General features: G+C 42.9%; 1 protein-coding gene across 1 annotated transcript in view; it reads right to left on the reverse strand.

Annotated features, from left to right (window-relative positions):
* RAB11FIP4 (RAB11 family interacting protein 4) overlaps positions 1-21,382 on the reverse strand; it is a 98,639-nt gene extending 77,257 nt beyond the window's left edge. Inside the window, exon 1 of the mRNA XM_030461916.1 lies at positions 21,155-21,382. Coding sequence (XP_030317776.1) covers positions 21,155-21,298 — 144 coding nt within the window. The 5' untranslated portion in view covers positions 21,299-21,382. The remainder of the gene's footprint in view (positions 1-21,154) is intronic.
* Between the last annotated feature and the right edge of the window lie 185 nt (positions 21,383-21,567).

Here is a 21,567-nt window from a genome sequence, read left to right on the forward strand (position 1 = left end):
AGAGGAGGAAATGTGCAGTAAGTACCACTCACTATGGCAGGATAATTCTCAGGTCTGAAATGAGCTTGCCAGGTCTGAGAGCAGCTGACTGCTCTGAGGTCAGGCCAAGGGAAGCACAGAGAAGCAGAGTGTGACAGTGGTGGCAGAGCATGGGGCAGGACAGATGATGCCAAGAGGACAGTGAGGAACCCCACCAAGAGCAAAGCTACCAGGGGCTGAGGGAAGGAGAGTGTGCTTGCTGCATCAGCTCACTCAAGCAGACAGATTCCTGACCAGAACACTCTTGAGTCAGCAGTGTTCATATTTTCCAAGTCCCCCGTGCCTTGTTGCAGCTGCCAGCTCCAGGCACTGCAATAGCCCAAAAGCCCCCTCATGCCTCTTGTTCCCACATCATGGACAAGCTCCCCATACAGAAATGCATCATTCAAACTGCAAAGAAGGGGATTTTCACTGTATAAAATTACATGTAGAAATCCACATTGCACTTTGATCTACTCCGGGAAAGACATTAGAAGAAATGCTAATTAGCCAGCATTTTAGTGTAGAAAGGAACAGATGAAATGCAAAGCCTGTGTGCATAGGAAATGCAGGATGTTTCCAGCCTCAGAAGCTGTAAAAGGGTGCATCATGTTACAGTATTTCTTAAACTCTTCATCCTTATTAGCCATCAGTCTAGAATGTCTTAATCTTTAGAATCTTAATTGTTAGAAGGCTGAATGGAAGCAATATCCAAAGCCTAACACAAAGAGAAAGGAAATAAAGGTGCACAGCTACAATGGGATTGCATTGTTTTAGAACTGTGCCCAATTCAACTGCTACCAATTAGTACTGGTATTGTAAGAACCTCAGGGAGGGACTGGGCTCAGTGTTCTCTCACTCACACACTATTCTCTGTATTGTCTCTCACTGTACACACTATTGAAAAGATAATATCTGACAGAAAGGTAATTTTCTCTCCTGGAGTGTGATTTCACCTTCTCATCTTACCCAGAAACAGATGGACTGCAAAGAGCACTGGGCCCAGGGACTAAGCAGGAATGGCAGATTTTGAAACAGAGATTTGGCTGGTGGAAAGTAGGGTTGTTCCTGAGCAGAAATATGAGCTGTGGAATTACTGCATATGGAATTAGTTTTTTTGTGTGCACACATGCCCCGGCTGATGTGTGCTCTGCAGGCTTAGATGGGATAAGGAGCAATGGAACAGGACACATCACTTCCTGCCCAAACTTTACAAAATGGTTTTGCTCTTCACTGCAATAAGAATCCCTTTTCAAAAGAGCCATCACTGAAGCCTTGAAAATGCCTCTCAAAAATATATGCACCAAACCAGAGGCTGCCCAATAAAACTATCTGCAAAATGTCTTTGGTCTCCTGTTGAACCCTCCCTGCATAGAGGGAGGCTCTGTGTCTCTTTGGAACAGCATCAGCTCTGCTCCTTCATTTAGATAGCATCCAGCAATGAGATCAGGGGAAGCACCAAGGCTCTACAGAAAGGAATATTTTGTCAGTAAAGAAGAAGAAAAAAAAAAAAAAAAAAAAAAGGGCACCATCTACCTGGCCAGCATTCAGAGATTCTTGAGCTGGCAGAGGAGACAACTCCCCTGCTCCAGGGTGTTTTGTATCTTGATGATAAACTCCTGTGGTTAAATTGCTTCTGGCTCCCATCATGTGCCTCACTGCTCCCTTTTTCTTTACACTGCTCCACTGTTGAGAATTATGGAAAGCTGCAATAACTGAATTACTGCCACACTTGCAGATAATGATGACAAGGGTTTTTTAAAGGTTGCTGCCCCAGCACTCAGCATATGCTTGGGATAAAACTGAACAAATAATAGGAATTAAAACCAAAAGAAGACTCTTAGTGCATTGTGCACAATGAATGGTGCACTGGCACCAGCCAAGGGTCAATCTTCATGCTAAAGAAACAGAAAGTAACATTTTTTTTAAGGGAAGAAATATTAGAAGGTAATGTTTGTGTCCTTGTTACTATCAGTTTACAGAATGTGGGTGAACAAAGGACTCAAGATGATGTAAGAGAAGTGCTGAGCTCAAGGGGAGCTGCAGAGTTTTACAAGGGATCCCAAGGGACTCAGTAGAGATTGGAAGCTTTAGGAAGCTCTGCCAGAAGTTTTGCCATGTGTCAGGAAGGAGTTGCTAACTGCAGACTCACTTTTTCAATGTCAGACTCCAGAAAAACTGCTTCTCAGTTCATGATTTTCTGTTGTTTCTCTTGGCTCTGAAAAGAAACTTTCCCTGTAACATAGGATACTCTGTTTGTAGGACATTTCTTTCTTGCACTAACTCTCTAACACTATAAAAGTAAATTTTACATTTTTGTATATTTGACCTTGCAGAGTAGGTCTAGCCTTTCTCTGTTTTTCAGGCATTTTTCTGTGCCTATATCCCACAGTCAATTACTCAGCTGATTCAAACAGGAAAGCCTACACATGCCCCAAAAGATACTTACTACGTGGGCTATTAATATCTTATTGTTCATATAATAGAGATATAAATTCAGTGCTTATACAACATGCTGAGTTAAAGCCTTGCAAGACCAAAGCCTATAGCATCTGTGATCAGGTGCAGCCAAAAGCCTTCCTCATCCTGGCCATTCAAATCTAACACACTATCTCTTAAGATGTGGTCTGATGGTTCATTTTATGCTTGGATAAACCACATATTGACAGCAAAGGGAATCTGTGGCAATCACAGCTAGACAGGAGTTGCAGGCCAGTGCCTCAGACAGGACAGGCAATCTGTCACTCCTTGAATAAATTATTTGCTCTAAAAATTAAAAAATCACCCTCTCTTCCTGTTGTCCTTTGATGGTGCTTTGAGCTACAATCACTGACTCCTCACCTATAGAAATCTACAAATATAGCTGAGGCATTTACTGCTCTAGAGTCAAGGAAGCCATAAAACCACAGCAACACCAGCAGCTTCCTTCAGAAAAGTGTGGAAGCATCACTCAAGTCCATAATGGCAGGAAGCTGCTACCACAGGAAAAATGAGACTCTGAAGCTTTAGGAATGAAAAATACAGGTGGGAAGGGGAAAGTAATTCTTCTTCCTAGAAGAGACAGCAACACAAACTGCAGTCAAGTCTCTTCTGTACTCACACTGCCTGTTTGCCTCCAGTCAGTATCCATACAGCTGCATGCTCCAAGATTCTTGAATCTGTGATGCTGGAACAGTATCTCTTGAGAATAAGAGTTTTCCTGATGTGTGTTTTTTCCCTGCTGGACTTAATACAAACCTCTGTGACAGATCTTTTTGCTTGTTTGTTTTCAGGATGCTGCTGTTGTCCTCACTGAAGCAAAACTCCCAAAGTTTCATGACAAGGTTGGTAAAAATCTGCTCCTTGTCTAAAAAGCCATGATTTAGCCTGGGTAAGAGCTACAGCCCTGCTCCAGAGTGAGCACAGCTAATATCAAGGGAATTCTGCCTGAATAGAAGAGCTGCAGACTGCATCCTAGGGAAAGCCAACTCAGACTGCCTGAGTATGCTAAAGGAGGTCAAATGTTAGATAAATACCCAATTAAGGAAGAAGAACAAGTGGTCAGTAAGCTAATTCTGTGCTGAAATGGTCTGGATGGTGCAAACATACACACTCATCCCAGCACCTCCTTCCATGCAAAATAAGTCTTCATTCTTAAAAACTTAGCTCAGCTTTCAGCAGGCCTGGGTAAATTACCAACTCTGCCACAGACTCAGTGTATTCATCATGGACAGGTCATTATTTTATTGTATGTCTGCTCCCCAAACCTTCAGGGCAGTAAAAGTAAGTACTTACTGACTGAGATGCTTAGACACTACAGCAATGAATCCTAACCTGTGTACACATGTAGGTTTGTGTAAGTTAAGTACTTGCAGCAATTACAGCCCTCCAAGAACTTCTAAGATGTCAAATAAAAGCTTCTCTGTCCTTAGATCTATTACTAAAAATGGGTCCTGCATGAAGGAATCTCATTACTGAGAAATAAAATGTTATTCCACTTCAGACATTGGAACAATGGTACAGAAATAGTACAGAAGGTAGTTGGCACATACCATGGACATGTGAACTGAAGCAAATGCCTAGGCAGTGTTATATAAAACCCATTAGAAACACCAAGCCTGGCTGGTTTGAACCTATTTGGCCTGTACTCTCATCTTCTGCAACACAGCTCTCACAGCTGACATGCAGAGGTGGAGAGACTCTAAAAATAGCCAGAGCAGGGAAAGGGAGAGAGGGATGAAGAAGAAGCTGCAAATCACACAGTCAGAAATGCTGGAGCATTACACAATTTGGTTTAATTTAATCTCACCATGGCATACAATAAAGATAGTCTGGCTTATATGATACAGCAAACACTATCTCTGCTGTTGCAGCTGATCAGATCTGTGCTGTGATTTCACTGGCTCCTGAAAAGTCCCTGCAAACTTTGATCTCACAGTCCCTGCAGACTTTGATCTCACTGGGTGCTCAGGAGCGGCTCTCCAGAGCATCCCACTGCATGGCAGATTAAAATCCCTTACTTATCCAAAACCTTAGATCAACATGACAGCCAGCTTCTGATCTGCCCAGTGCAAGCTCTGTGCCTTGAGTATGGGCTCAGCAATGACGTGGATTTTGCCCTTTACAGCTTCTGGAAATAAGACAGGGAAGCAGAGGCACAGGTTATTGCAAATGCAAGGCCTGTTCAGGGGAAATAATGATGTGTAAGAACTCGAGAATGGAATACTCAGAGGGTCAGGTGGCAGCAATAAAACATCACACTGCTCATTACTATTGAGCAGAACAATTCATCAGATACTCTCAGTAAATTGTAATACTGGTTCTACTTTCCCACCCCAGAAATAAACTTGGGTTATATATCAATCGCTGAGCAGACAGGTATCTGCAGCCAGTGCAGCCCAGTGACAAAGCTGCCATACATCAACTGCTCTTGGTCTTCAAAAGGACAAAATTTACACACTAGACAATGTCAAGATAAAGTAGTGATTAGATAAAAGTCACTGCAAATTCTGCTGAGCATGTTTCACTTCACTTCATAAAGAGAATGGAACAAACTGAGGACATGCCAGAAAAGGAAAGGAAATATGCCAGAGAAATCACCATCTAGCACAAAACATAGAGCCAGAAAGTTCAAATTCTGACAGCAGGAAAAAAAGGCAGCAGCAAATCCTGTGCAAATAGCTCACTAGTAAAGATTGGGAATGAGAGAAAAGACTTTAAGCAGGGGCCACTGATGTTGAGAACAAACAAGAATCAGTGACACTAAAATCATGGAACTAATGTAGAATATTTGTTCCCAGAAGTGAAAAAATGAGTCAGAGCTACAGAAGAGCTGTGTATTTCTAAAGCATGGGACTGCTGATGCAGCCTGAATACTGAGGGAGCAAGGGCAAACCCTACCTGTCTGTCAGTGTCCCTTACCCAAACGTGACAGCTCCCTCTCACTCATCAGAGCTGATCACGCCAGTGCCCCCACTCTCCACTGCAGCCAGAGTATTTTGATTCTTAGGTCTTTAATTCTCTTACCAGCCAGTGAGCTGCGATGTGCACAGAAAAGCCCTTCCAGAAGGGATATTACTTTGGTAGTTCATCAGCCTTTCAGCTTTGGCACTGGAGTCCAAACTCCATGTTTAGTAGAGTGTGTCTAGAGTTCATAAAGAATGGGAGAAAGCACTGGGCATACCTGGGAAGATATTCCCTGGAGCTGCTCTCCTTTGGCTCTGCTCTTTTCATGCATAGCCAGAAAAGCAAGAGTATGAATGAAGTGAGGCTCTGGACCCACAGTTAAGGAGGAAGTAGACTAGAATGTGACCAAACCAATCCTGATTACTAAAGGTTTCCAAAGGATGGCTGACACACACTACTTTTTCCTGCTTAGGGCTGTGAGGCTGCAGCCAGCTGCTTAAAGACTTCTGCACAGCAGCTCTCACCTGGGCTGGCACCCACCCTCTTGACTGTCTCCTGTGCACAAAAAGGGGGAAACTCTGGGCCAGGTAGAGAGCTTGAGTTCTTTCACAACAGTTGTTGATACCTTCACCTTTAAGAAGCAAGATATATCTAAATATTTTAAACAGCATTTATTAATCACCTTCTTGTTTCTTCTGCATAATTGTTACATAACTGATTTGGGAATAGGACCCATGACTTTCCAGCAAAAACTTGTACACCTCCTTTTGCTCTAACAGAACCATTTCAGGCCCTATTCCAACCTGGCATCAATCAGAATTTCATTACAGCTCCGTTACACCAATGCTAGAGTAATGGAGAACAGAGTTAGACCCTTTAACTGTCCTTCAGTCTAACGGAATAAAAATCCCTAACAGAATTTGCTCATCTAATAACATAAATTTTTCCAAATGGCTTTCCATGAGGTCACTAACACCTCTGTTTTCTTTTATTCATGTTCCCAGTGTTCTCAAGAGTGTCAGAGGACAGACAGGTTCTCCTCACTGTTCTCACTTTTATGCCAATAAAAATCAGATATGGAGTTTCTGGGATTTTTAATGGTAAAGACCAAAGACAGCCAGTCTAAGATGAAACATCTTTGCTTCTGTTTGAAATGATCAGTGAAATCTTATTGCAAGGACAAAGACTTAAAGATTTAAACAAGTGTTTGATTTGCATTTAAAAATTTTAATTCAGAGCTCACAGGCATTTTGGTTCAGGTTTGTCAGAGCCCAATTTGGACAAAATTATGAATTTTGCACACAGAGCTGGATCTTCCCTTGCTGCCCTAGACACATCTACCCTTCCTGAAAAGATCTCTCTATTCTTTCCATAGCCATGAACTGGGAGTAAGTTCCTGTTCTTTCTGTCCAAGAAATTAGAGGAGGAACAAGAAGATCTGGATTTAAGCATTAGACAGAGGTTACAAATCACAGTTGTCATTGGTAAGAAAAAACCAACACTACAGAAAGACACCTACAATCAATGCAGTGGTCACTTGTGTTCCGGCACTGCTCATTAGTGATTTGCATTTAGAACCCCAGTGATGACTTTTGAGATAGTGCTTCCATCCTTATTCCTTCTGCATTCCTGCTGAGTGCCCTTTAACTGATTTGAAAGTGTCAGGGCTGATTGTTTGCCCAGTCTGTCCTGTAATTTTAAAATCCAAGTCAATTTTAAACACACTGAACAGACACCAGAAAAGGTACCTTACTCTGCTCTCTTTTATACTATCTTGATCATCCTGAGGCTCATTCATTTTCTTTGCATCAACTTTTAGCTCTGCTCGAACCAACACAGTCCTTGGTAAATGATGCTCTTCTCTATATGTGGCTGATTCTCTTTCCATCTTGCCACCCCCTATGGACACAGGAAGCACTCCTGAAGTCAGTGGAGCTCCACAAAGGTACAAAGTATATGCCAGGTTGAGTAATGGAGTGGAGAATATGGTCTGAATCCATATAATGGTTGGTTTGCTCTCTTGGCCTGAGCAACATACTCCTAAAGAGCAATAGTGGTGGATGACCACACCATCTTTGGTTTCCAGGATATTGGTCAAGCTCTGTTCACAAACACCCAGACCAGACAGTGAAAAGGAAAAGCAACTTTATGTCCAGTTCAGCAATGTACATTGCCTTTTTATAACAGGAGAAAATGAGATGTCACATCTCAGGCTCTAGCTGCTGACAGCACCTCATGTTTGATTTAGGAAGAAGATGGGATGGGGAGGATGTATACAAGAAAAAGCTATTTAAGAACAGCAAGAGTCAAGAGAATTACAGGTAATTTGGACAATTTCCTGCTAGATACAGATATGACAATTTCACATAATATGCTATTGTGCTGACTAATACACCTCTGAAACAAACTGTCAAAATATGTTGACAGATCTTCATGGAGTGAATAGGAACCTGATTTTATTTTTTTTTTTAATTCTCCTACTGTCATTTGGCTTGGGGAGATTGTGTTATGTCCTTTTGCTCCCTATGCACTGATTATCCAACATGCAGATAAGGCCCCAATTCAAGGATGCTGTCTTGATGGTGGAAGTGGTTTTTTCAGGTCTTTTGAACATCAGGGTTTGAGGTCCCTCTGAAATCCCATGGAAGGAACTTCACAAATAGCTCTGAATCTAATTTAGCTAGGAGAGGTTTAAGGGCAGAAAAGTGTATGACAAGGGTCACTGGAAAGACTCCTGTTCCTGCAAGAGAGACAGAACATATAACCTGCCAATGGCCTCAAAGTACAGCTCTAGGTAGCAGAAGAAAAACTGACAAAAGAATAAGAAGCAGACAGAAGAGTAAACAAAACATGAAGGAAAAGATTATTAGCACATGTATTAGCACATGCATTTCATTAAGTATGCACAGCCACCAGTAAGATTGCTCAGTGTCTTGGGTCTCTGCCCTTAAAACCTGCAAGACTTCTCTATGAAAGCAATGCTCACAATCTGTATCCTTGGGTGAGTCGGCAAAGAATTTCCTGCATATATTTTCTCCATTGTTTTGATTAATCTGATTGCTCTTTACATCAAAGAGTAGAGCTCTCAGGAAACCAGGAAGCTCAGATTAGGTGTGATCTACTCAAGCACCTTTTCTGCACCTGGGTTATTTTGAAAGGTCAGATATAAGTGCAAACTGTGACTGAAGGGTACACATATCAAAAATCTTCTCTTACGTATTTTATTTTGTGGCAGGTGTATGTGAGCTTCCTCACTGCTGTCTGTGATTCACGTGGACCTCAGAGATCCTTAAGATGGATATAAAGCAGTTTATCTTTTCAAATAAAAAGATGATTCCTATCTTTCACTTGAATTCAATGATTTGAATGTTTTATGCCAAGCAAGAGGAGTCAATGGCTTGAGTCACAGTGGCCAGCACCGGGCTGTTGGCAGCTACAGCCCTGAGTTTAATCAGAAATCACTGCCAAGGAACAGTGTTTGTTTCCAGACCAAATAGGTTGTCAGAGTATTTTGTGTTGTCATTTACTCTGACAGCATTATCTCAAAGTGTTGACTCAGACCTGCCTTGAAGATATACTTTGGAACATCTTGATCAGTCTTTCCCAGACCTGCTTTGCTATTCAGAATCTCACCTTGCAGAAATGCTGAGCAGTCTGACCTCACTTCAACACAACTGCAGAGCCTGTGCTCCAAAGGGAGCAGCAGGATAGAGGGTTCCTATCTAGTGCCAACCACCCAGGAGGGCAATTCCGGGGCCACAAACAGTTCTGTTAAGTCAGGGCTACTCATGCACGTAGCCAAGCATGTGCATAAGTGCAAGTTCAAGTCTTCTCTCTGACAACACAGCTTTCTGGGTCTCCATTTTCTCTTTTCTGCCCTTACTCCCTTCGAGTTATGTCTTGAAGACACTGCACTTGGCTTGTTAGGAATATTATACTGTAACTTGGGAAGACTGATTTATGGTATCAGCATTCCTGACAGGTGTCTAGCCCAGCCTTAAGTATCTTAAGAACTTTACAACTGCTTTCAGCAGCTTCTTCCCCTGATTAGCTTTCCTTACAGATAATAAAATGGAATCAGACTATAAATTAACCTCTCTGATGGGAAAAAAACCCATGGCAATGAATGAAAATTACAGATTTCTACTCTGCTTGAAGAATAATGTACTTTTGCTGTGGAATTCTATAGGAGGGTTAAAACCTTAGTGAGCTGTCAGTTTTTACATATAAAATTGCCATGGCAGGGTAATAGATGTTACACCTAAACCAGACATATTCCAGAGCAGCCTTGTCACCTCTGGGACTTCAGCATCAGCTACAGTTCAGACTTGGCACATGCAAGGCAGTGAAAGGCTGTACCAAGGAGAACTCTGCTGAGGTGCTATACAGACCCTTTTTCATTAAAGTTTCACAGTGCTGCCAAATCCTTTTTTCTTATCCAGCTACCTTGACCTCAATTTTCAAACTAATTCTGCAGATGGCTTTGGTAAGAAATCTTTATTGCAAGCAAAAATATCAAACTTAAAACCCTTCACATCTCTATTGCAAGCTATTCTTAACTTGGGTAATATTATTTAACTTTATTAACTTGGGCATCTTTATTTCCCTTCCCAAATACTCTTGTGAACAGCATTTCAAACAGTAATAAATTAGAAACTATTACAGGATGCTGAGTCACTCAACAGAGCTTAGGAAAGTCTAATGCATTTCTTGACTGCATCCTGCATGAGCTCTACTGTGCAAATCAATGTCATGACTCTCCCTGATGCAAGTTTTTATCACCTCAAAGCCTCTATTTGATTATAGAACCCAGGGCAGTTGTCCTCTTTGGCATGACCTAAGTGTTCCACTACATACATCCTGTTACTGCACCCATTTCAGGATTGAGGAACTTCCTTACAATTGATCAGAATCAAAGACCATCTCTTTGACCAAAAAAATGTCTGTAGGAGACAGTTTCCTCAGAAATGAGATGTGCTGTTTCCCATGATGAGGCTCTAGAGTACAGTCCATCCCAGGCTGTACAAATGCAGAACAAAGTCTCTCACCCTGAAGAATCCATAACTAAACTCATATGCAGCAAGACTATACCTGAGAGGAGACAAAATCCTGAGTTTATTTTGTTTCTCAGAAGTCATTTGCTATTTTGGGTATAGTCAGAAGCCAGTTTCAGGAGCACTGAGCATTTTACCCTAAGATAAACCTGGAGTCTGGTGCTGTCTCTCTGCCTGTAGGGCTGGGTGAGGAATTGCTCTCAGATTCTTCTGCAAGCCACTGACAGATTTCAAATCCTCTTCTTTGACACCTATGAAACTCCATTTGATGTCTACAAACAGTGCTAAGAGGAAAACATTCTCTGAGCATTAAAACAGCATGATAAGACCTGTCTTCTAGAGCCACCAGTTAGCATCCCACACTGCTACATTCCTACTAGCAACAGCTAGAAATAAAAAATAAGAGGGATCAGAACAGCACTGCTACCTGCCACTCCAAGACACCCTTTTGTATCAACACTTGCTGAGTGAGAGCCAAAGCTATAGCAATCTAAGTCTTCATTTTAGTGGCAGACCCTGAATATTCATTGCCTATTACAAGCTTTGTAAGTGTGAATTCATCCCACAATCAAGGCAACTGATTTATTCACACAGCTGAGTCACACTCATTTATTTACAGCCTGTGACCTAAATCTGTTAATCCAGCGTAAGAAGGGAAAAAGTCTTCTTTATTTTGGTGATATTAATTGAACAGAGGTGACTATTTTAAAATTGTGTGAGTTTTGTTTCAAGTAGCAGCTGACACACATCTCAGCCCTGCACTAAACCTGCCTTCCTCTCTTTTCTAAGTGGTTCAGAGATTGCTGATGTTACCTGGCATCTAGTGACCCATTTAACAAAGACTTCACAAAAATCTTCATGGGAATCACATCAGCTCTTTAAGAGGAGTCTCCGAAATGCCAAGCAGCAAATATCATGGAAATCTCACCTAAAGGGAACAATACTCCCTCATTAATAACAGAAAGCACAAAAGACAGTTCTGATAGTGGGGAAAATTGCTCTGTTGAGGACAATGTGTTATTGGCTCTAGCACCTCCTGAGACTTTTCCTAGGGCCAAGGTAAATTTTTGATAAGCCTCTCCTGTACTTGAGAAATACAACCACATTTTCAAAACTGACTGGAGCTTTTCAGAGTCACTGACTTTCAGCAGAATTAGAGAAGCCTCAAACACAGTTTAGGGGTTTAAATTTAAAATGCCATCAAAATTTAATCTCTTTACAGCTTCTCCTTTCCTCCCCATCTGATAGCCTATGACATTCCCCAAGTTCAACACTGATACTGTAAATAGCCCCATGAGCTCCTGAAGGAAGAATGAGTTTTCAAAAGGTGAGTTAAAGTTCAGCCCTGTGCTGAAATTGCCATCACAGTGTAATTACAGTGTGCACTGAGCACATACTTTGGGTCTTCACATCAATTTCCATTCCAGGCTGGTAGTTTACTCCTAGAAATGAGCTCTTGCATGCAAGTATTAAAATATAAACTCCTACACATTCAAACAGTGTAAACACTGATACCCTGTTTCTGTTTCCTCCCCCTTTCCTTTGAGACCTTTCTGCCCATTTCATGCCAAGATCACTCTTCTCGAGTCTAATTTCTTCATACAAAATTCCCCAAAATAAAAGGTGAGTTCTGCATCTGTGCCTCTGCAGAAGACACTCCAGAGGATGCTCTGCTTGGTGTCCTTGTGGGCTGAGGAACTGTGGGCTCAGCTACTGTTGCTGGCTCTGGTGAAGCCAAGGACATTGAATGCAAGTGAATTTCAGCCATCCTGTGCCATACAGAAGTCTGGACAATGAACCTGATTCTCACCACAGGACAAACTAAGGAGGGGGGCAGGAGGGAATCAGCCCCAACATTTCCCAGCATTATCCATGGCAACCCCTCCTCCTGTAGAAAAGGTATTTTGAACATCTCTTCACACTTCTTCCCCAAAATAGAGACATTAGCAATTTCTTGCTATGAGAGGAGAGTCTACACGCCTACTCTCTTCACCCTTTACTGTAATTTCAGGGAATCAGTGCTACAGAATAGTGCAACACCTACAAAATGCAAGCAAAAGCAAGCACTGAATTAGAAGAAGTGCCATTGAGTAGAGCATATTGCTAAAGAGCTGCTGCAGCAGCCAACTGCAATAAACCCAAAGGCAATTTATAGCCACTTTATTCTGCCACCTCAATCAAGCAAGGTTTTCACCCAAAATGTGTAAATCATTTGTGTTTATCACCACTTAGACCAATTTCTCCAAAGCTCTGTTCCCTTCCAAACAGGTGATAATTTCCTACGATGCAGCTAGAGCTAACTGATCACCACCATTTAAACAGAAGCCACCCCCCAAAAATCACAAGCATTGACAAGGCTAAACTGAAGCTATCCCTGCAGGCAGGATGGAATAAACTGGGAGAATAACCTCGAGAGGCCAGAGCATGATGAATTACTTCATAGTCCCCAGCAGAAAACTGCAGCCAGACAGAGCTGTGATGCTGTGGAATGACAGTGGTGATTACAGTCAGTTCATGATGTACCCCAAGAAGCACCATTGATCCTCATGCATTAAATATTCCTGCTGCCCAGTGCCCCCTTCTCCTCACACCAATCTGTTGCCCCAGGCAGCAGCCTGAGAGCAGCAATTTGTCCCAGCCTGTGCCAATCCACAGTATGTTCAGTGCTCACCCCAAAGGAAGAGTTGATGCAGAAGATCACCCATCACACTCAGGGTTCATGTGGGCAGAGGTACAGCCAGAAGTACCAAGAGGGTGCTGCCAGACACCACAACTGTCAAGTTTCTCAAAATGTATTTAGGATGCCTTGGGGGAAAGAAAACTATTGTTTGGAAAAGAAATGTAGTCCACAGTAGTCATACTAGGTTTACAATACAGTCAGAGAAATCACATGGGCCTACCTACAAAGAAAAAGCAATCTGTGCCCTTTTGGCAAAATTAAAGTAATCTGTGAATATTTTACCTTTTCCTAAGGTTACTTGGCAGCTATAGATGGACTCACCTCCAAATTTACACTTTCCTAAATGATAGTTGTCAGCAGCAGACTGTTCAAACCAATTTTATTCTCCAAACAAGACACCTTGGACTGTCTGATTGGGAGCAAATATCACAGCAATTTCCAGTAAATGCTTCCAACTGTGCAGAAGAGCTTCCATTTGGCAAAGGGCACACAGTTCCCAGGTGAGAAGGGAAGATGCAGCTTTCCTCAGTGGAAATTTCCATGCCTTGTAATTGCTCAGTAAGAGGAGCAAACCTGAAGCACCTTTGAAGATGTGCCTCAAAACACGCCTCGATTCTTTATTTTCAAACAATCTCAAGGAGAACTGAAGAATGAGGAAGGCTAAAATCCACAAGTTTCACCAACGTTTGGATGCAGTAAATGAAGTCAGACTTCATTTGCTTGAATCCAGGGAATGATCAGGCAACTGTGATCACAAGCTGTGAAAACCAATAGCCAAAGAAACAAATACTGATGAGTCAAAATCCTGTGTGTTTTCTTGTACCACCCTTTATAGCTGTTCCTATTTCCTGCACAAACTCCCTGGATTTTTCTCCTAAAGATTACATGCTTCCAGTCTCTTACATAGCTTGGCATTATTCATGGTTTTGCTCTACCTATTGCTTTACTCTTTGCCAGAGCTCTGGATAACTGGAAGCTGAACATGACTCCAATTAGGCAGAGATTTACTGAATAGCTTCTTTTCTCTTCCTTCTACATCCACAAACTCTCTGCACTTGCTTGATATATAACTTGCTAAATAATTGATTTTTTAGCTTTCTTGTCAAGCAAAAGAAGTCAAAGCAATGTTTTTCTGGTTTCTCAGAACAGAAAAAAATCCTTTGCATTAAGCAAAATCTTATGTTTTGGATTATTTTCACTTGTTGTTTGCCAAATGCTTCAATTTAAATTTTGTCAATTTGTCTGTTGTATTTTGGTACAGCAACACACCAACCCAGCACAACTCCTGCAACAAAATTTTTCCAGTGAGAATCCTACAACTTTCTCCTGCTCCCAACAGCTAACAGTGCTGAGAAAGGTGGCCTGAGCACCCTGACTGGAGGACTCTGTACTACTCTGTGGTGGCACAATATACTGCTGCACTGGGACAAAAGGTAAGTGGCAACATTACAAATGTGCTCTGTGTTGAGATCACACTTCCTGAATTGCCATTAGCTCCTGAATCCTAACATACACAACACACAGTTTAATTGGCTAAAATATTTTTAAATTGAAAACAAAATCACCAATATTTTAGGACAATTTCTCAAGTCTATTAGTACCATGCAAACATATGGACAAAGCTGTTTGTGTTTGCACATTTGTTTGAGTTTTTTATCATAACAACAGAAGTGTCATCGGAAAAGAATATCCCATGTTCCAAAAACCAGCTGCCTGCAGTGGCCCAGCATAAATCCCCACAATAAACCAGGCACTGAGGATGTCCCAAATGACCCCCACACAGCATGCTTGATCAGCAAACTTGCTTCAGGTGTACCAGAAATGGGCTCCAGAGTGGAACAACACAAAACACTACCACAGGCTGAAGATCCTCTACAGAAAAAAGGTTCCTTGCAAGCTTCCTATCCAAGGGCTGCTTACATGAGTGCTAAAGCATCCCCCTGCCTCCCTGTTGGAGGGCAGTGTGACAGAGCCTGCTGTGGGGCAGCAGGGAATGGCTCTGTTCTCCAAAGAACAGCCCTGAGCAGAGGGAAAAGTAGTCTGACAGCACAGGCATGTGTATGATGTTATGGAACACTTGAAAAGACACATATTTGAGAAACAAAATGCAGATAATTTTAAAACTGACACCACTTTAGAAGAAGAAATTGGTTTTGGTTGATCCCCTCATTCCACCAGGCTAATGGCCTCCCCACTCCAGTGCCCTTCCTTCTAACCTCAGGAAATCTAACAGAGAAAGCCTCTAACATTTCTAAGCTTTTGACATGAAGCTCTAACACTATACCCAAACTATATTGTCACAGCAGCTGTAAAATCTGAAGACTACCTTGTAATTTTTCCAGGTCTGTGCCCTGTACATTGATGTTGTCTACTCTGCAGTATTTTGATCCCACAGTTCACTCCTGTCACTCACTCAGGGCTGATGTAAAGCCAAGCTGAATTGGATGCAGGCTTAGGAAAGGGGCCCTATTTTTTTTTTTTTTGTTATAACTGCACAAAAAAATGTAAAAACAGCATTCATGGTGATACAGAAACACTTGCATTCTCTCCAAGTGATACTCATCAATTATATCTTGAGTAAAAAGAAACTCGGATATATTCTACACTCACACTGCTGTTGTAAAACCATCTGTTACAGTACCAGTGATTGTGTCTGACTCTCTCTTTTATCATTCATGTACTTAATCACAGCCTGTGCTGAGTTAACAACCTGCAGCACAGGGGTGGGTACTCATTCAGCAGCCTGTGCAAGTATCTAGGTCTGAGACCACGTGTGTCTCCCAAAATACTGAATATTTTAAGAATTGTTACAGCTTCATCTCTAGCTTTTGAGCAGACAGGCTGATGCAAAAATCAAAGCAGGGATTTTAAAATGCTTGTGAAAATTAGCATTAAAATCAGATCAAATTAATGGGAAACAATATTGTCAACTACACAGAAAACAAAACCAATCTCATTTATGTATCTGAACATTATAAGGCAATTGATTTTGCCTCACTTTATGGCTGTAAAAGCACTGCTGCTGAGCATGAGTCAATTGTGCAAAATTGTAGGTAACAATGCAGTTTAGAAACCAAGAAAATTTCTGTGTTGGGCATCACCCCCACAAATACCACATGGCAGTGGCTTGTTCCCCCATCAGGGCCCACCCTGCCTTGCAGCGATTTTGTCTAAGTCACTTCTCAAATCTTAATCATATTAGAGGAGTAAAATCAGCATGTGCTAGAAATCCAAAATCTTCCCTAGGGTTTTCAAAAGAAGAGCAAATTTCTGGAAAACATGCAAAAGTGGCACTGGCAAAGAGTACCAAGTTTACAGCTTAACAGCATGGATTGAATCAGGCATGGGGAGGGGGAAGAGGGAGAAAAATTCACACAGAAAATACCTGGTCTTGCTAGGCAGCTGAATGGTGTCACTTCACCAGTTGCACATGCTGCCTTCCATGCTGTAGACAAAAGATAGAATGCTGACTTCTCTGCTTCAGCCATATGCTTTATTCTTGACTTTTGCATTTAATGCTAACACAGTACCACTGTACCTGCACTCGGTGTTAAACACTGAGCTAGTTATAAAGCACAGGCATTTAAATATCAAGAATTGCTACCGGAATTTTTTGCCTTTCCTTAAGGCAGGAAGAATTTACTATTTCAGATCACTGACTTGTATCACAAAACACAGCAACAATCAATTCTTAACTACACATATAACCCCCTCAAAGCTCTTGCCTTAGAAATGCAAACGTATTACACAACAAATTAAACTCCTGAGCACACAGCAACCCTGCCACTTCTCTCTGCATAACAGTGCTTCAGAAAATGTTTGATTAACAGTAAGGACTAAGCTAGCTTTATGCCAGCTGTTCAGAAATACATGTTTAGTTTCAGAACATACCAAAAGACAATTTCTAAACATATTCACTGCTAGTTTGTATCAAATTAGGAAGGCTACAATGACTGTACTTGGACTAATCTTTAAACCAAGTACCCACTGTGCCACTTCAGAACTGCATTTTTTCCAAGTCACTGTAAATTGTATGAAATATCTGGGTCATCAGCAAATATACTTTTAAGGAGTCTAAGTGTGTGGCAACTTTGCTGCTATCTAGAGAACCCTATCACACAAGAGTGCTCTTTCCATCCCTGTTACATCTAGGCATGTTTTTCCCCCTTTCAGTAATTATTTCCATGAAAAACAGAGAAAAAAGAAGTCATAACTCTCTTGGTAACACCAATACTTGGCTTTCAATGTCTCTTTTTCTCATGGCTGCAGCTAAATCCAGAGCACACTGCACATTATCAAGAAGCCATGAACCAGGCTGTCATCATGCAAACTGATGTAAATTTGCAGTGATTCCACTAATTTCTGGGTGCAACTCTGAACTGCAACACTATAGCTAGGAGCCTGGAATTCACTCAAGCATTCAGAAAGACTCCATGTTGTCATACAGAGATTATACTCTTCCTTTTTTTACAGGACAAGCTAGTTATGAGTTCTTGCAATAGAAGGACTGTGTTTACAGCATGACTCCATGAGGGGTCCCTGGGAGACATCTCAAAAGTCATTAATCTCAGCCAGCAGCCACAATCTGCTGCCTGAGGTTGATGTCTTTCATTTCAGCCCATAATGGGGATATTCATCATAGGGAAGCAAATAAAATTAGCAACCAACATCTCCCTATTTCAACAGTTTCTTCTGGCCAAAAAAGTTTTTTTTTTTTCACATAAAATATCTGAACTTGTTTTCAGTTACTTCTCTTCTACACCACTAGTAAACCACTGACTTCAAGTGAACTACAGTCCACTCACAAGAATAATTGATACTAAAAAAATAACTTTATTAGTCACTCAAGCTCCCTCTCAGGTGTGACACTGCTTCAAGTTGATGAGCATTTGTTGATCTTACCATGCCAAAGATTACTGTCTTAGCACCTCTATGGTTTGTGCACCTCCAAAAGGTGGTTATGTATCTCAAAAAGAAGTCATCAGCATGTTTAGCACGTTTCCCTTGTTGCTGAAAACTGAACATAGAGCTTAAGCAGAATCTGGCATACTGAAACATCAACTGGCACTATCCTGAAATACACATTCACACAATCAATCCACTGCCAGAGCTGGGACTTGCTGAATATGTCACTCACAATGCTCCTAGACACTCAGCTGCTAGTGCAACTATCTCCCTGGTGAAAGGGAACCAGATGGCAAGTGACTCTTGGAATTTTTCATTGATATGTGAAGTGTTTCTTCAGCTAGTGAGTACACCCCATCTAGCCAAGTCACTCTGGAAACAGCCCTTCATGTCTTCCTCCAGATTTCTCCACAAACAGCCAACAGATCACTCTACAGGGAAGCAAGACCCAAACCTGCTATTTTTAAGTGCTGGATCAAAAGTCTCAGCTAGGAGTTTCTGCTGTCACTGGAGCAAAAAAGCAGCACCTCTGAAGGATTTATTTCATCCTTGGGTCCTGTTACACCAAGAGTTCAATTGCTCATTAATGACCACGGAGAAAGATTAATGAAGACAACTCTGACAAATGCCAACAGTCAGATGGGACAGAAGCATCCATTCCACAACTCTTTGTGCAGACAAGAAGCTCACAGCTGCTCGCCTGGTCTGCTGTTCATTCAGCCACCAGAGCAGGAATGTAGAGACACAATTCTGCTCCTGGCTGTGCCAAATTAGCATGGCCAAGATGTTCCCTTCCTCTGCTTAAGCCACATGCCTTTTAGGACAAAACTTATTAGTTCTGCATCCTGCAGGTGCAAGACTGAAAAAGCCCCATGCTACATGGCAGAATACATTCTTGCCACCTCCAAACATCAATGGTGATTGATAACACGTGAATTTCATTTTTTAACAAGACTTAAAACCTAACCAGCTCACCCACAGTGGTTGTTCTGCAGTTAATCTGCACTTGGAAAACTGATTCTGTATTTCCCTAGCAAGCTTCTTTTGGTGATTTCCAAATCCCATTTACTCAGCTGACACAGTCCTTTGAAGTAAGGGGACTGCTAGTCAATAGCACCAGAACAAGTTCTATTGTAACCCTGACAGATAGATAGATAAACCTTCTCTGTCCCAGCTTTGCAAATATCTTGTTTAAACACTGCCATTTAGAATGGAACAAAATACAAAGGATAATTTCTCACCATTGGTTATCTCTCCCATGTCTGTCCAATGTAAAGTCCATCCTGAAACCTAGATACCTACCTAGATACTACCACTGACAACTGGTACTTTTCTACTGGTGAGAATTCTAGTTTTCTCTTTCTTTACATTCCATTTAAGTATTTTCCAAATAATATACTCCAATTCACTCTAAGCTTACAAGACCACCTGAACTCTCCTCTCCATCTTGAAGAACCTTCTTCCTTCTTGCAGCCACAGAGACTTCTAAAACCAAGGATTGTTATGATCAACACTGAAATCTTGCTAAAAAACATTTGGTGGAATCTGACCAGCCTTCTTCAGTGCTGCAAGTGAAAGTCACTGATCTGCCTCCAAATAAATGCAGTAATGCAAAAAGCAATTCTGATGCAGTGTATCTGATAGAGGATACAAAACTACCAGTATACATAAAATTACGGAACTTACCAAGAGACAAATGAATCCAGAAATCAATAAAGCTCTCTACTATTACTCATTTCTCCTCCTTTTCTGCTTAAAACAAGAACCTCCAGCTTCTCATTAAGAAAGCATTTAAGAGACCTGTTAGACTATCTGCAAGCAATAAGCCTTCTGTCTCCCGGTCTTCCAATTTCATTCACAAGTTGCTTTTCATTACCAGCAGTAAGCCAAAAATAAGCAATTTGCTCCAACAATTACTGTGAATTCACTCTGGTTTTGCTGCCTTTTTGGCATCCCTTTATACACTATCATTTTATTGGCTCCTCACATTAATTTTTATTGTACTTTAAAAGGTCAGCTGATACTGGTTTACTAAGTCCTATTCTAGACCCAATCATTAGAGTTCTCCTAGGGGAAGCAAGTGTTTCTTGTTGGTTAATTTCATTGGAGCTGCAGCTCTTGATGGAATCACTTAAGGGAACAGTTTCAAACCAAACACGTCATGACCCTCACAGACACTGGCCTGAATCCCACTCTCATTTACACTGATGTCACAGATTTACAATGGTCCCACTGACACAACAGATCCTGCAAGACCGGCGGCATGACTCCGGTTTTACGCTGTGTCACTGAAGGGCTGCATGGGGTACCCCCTTCCAGAGCATCATCTGGAGGGTTTGGGGTGCCCCTGGGCTGGTCCTTCCCTGATTGTTAAGTCACTGCCACACCTCACTTTCCCCTGGGCAGGCCGGTCAGCCCCGAACCCCGCACCGATGGCAGCCCCAAGACCCGCACCTATGGCAGCCCCGGTGGCAGCCCCGGCCGGCGCTAGGCTGCGGTTCCCTCATTCCGGGACTTTGCTCCCGATCTCCCACGGAACCTGGTACCCCGGTGAGGACGCAGTTCAGGAAGGATGTAGAAAACCAGAATAAACACATCTCCCCGAAAGGCAGGGAGACCCCAGAGCACCGGGACGGCCTAAGGGAGGAGACAGGAGAGGACGGCTCCCTCTACCCCAAGGGACAGAGAGTAGGGGCAGCCCTGGGGATCTGGGCCGCTCTGAGGGAAGAGGGTGGCTTCCTGAGGGAAGGAGAGATTTGAGGTGTCTTTAGGAAAGACTCTGAGTGAAAAGGGGGGGGCACTGTGTGGTCGTGAAGGAAAGGAGCTCCAGGCCGCCCTGAGGAGGACTCTGGGACCCCCTGAGGGGAGACCGCGCCGCCCCGTGAGGTCTGTGCCTCCCTGAGGAGAGGAGCGGGGATGTCTGTAAGGGATGGAGGAATCCGGGCCCTGATGAGGGAAGAGGAGTGACGGGGGGATCCAGGTGGTTCTGGTGGGGTCTGGCCGTGACCCGCTCCCCGCACAGCGGGAGCAGCAGGTGCAAGCTGCGAGGCTGCCGGGGGCCAGGGCGGGCGGCGGGACCGGGCCGGGCGGGACCGGGGGTCGCCTCACTCACCTCCTCCCCTTGGCCGAACTGCAGCCCCAGGGCGACAAAGTGCTCCACCCGGATGAAGCCGTCCGCATCTTCGTCGCACACGTCGAAAACCTCCTTGAGCTTCCGCAGGAACCGCAGCAGGCTCCCCGGCTCCATCACAGGCATTAGCTGGAGGCCGGCGGCACGGCCACGGCCGCAGCAGCCATGATCACCCGCGCCTTCAGCGGGTGCGTGACATCAGCTTCGGGGAGCGGGGCGGGAGGGTCAGCGAGAAGGAGGAGGATGAGGGAGGGATGGAGGCGAGCGGAGGGAGGAGGCGAACCCCGGTCAGAGGGAGGGAGCGAGGGAAGGGAGAACAATGGGGCAGGGAGGGATGGAGGGGATGGAGCGAGGGAGGGAGTGAGGGAGGGGGCGGTGGGAACCGCGCTCGGCAG

Source organism: Calypte anna, chromosome 18 (assembly GCF_003957555.1).
Source record: "Calypte anna isolate BGI_N300 chromosome 18, bCalAnn1_v1.p, whole genome shotgun sequence".
Taxonomy (NCBI): Eukaryota; Metazoa; Chordata; class Aves; order Apodiformes; family Trochilidae; genus Calypte; species Calypte anna.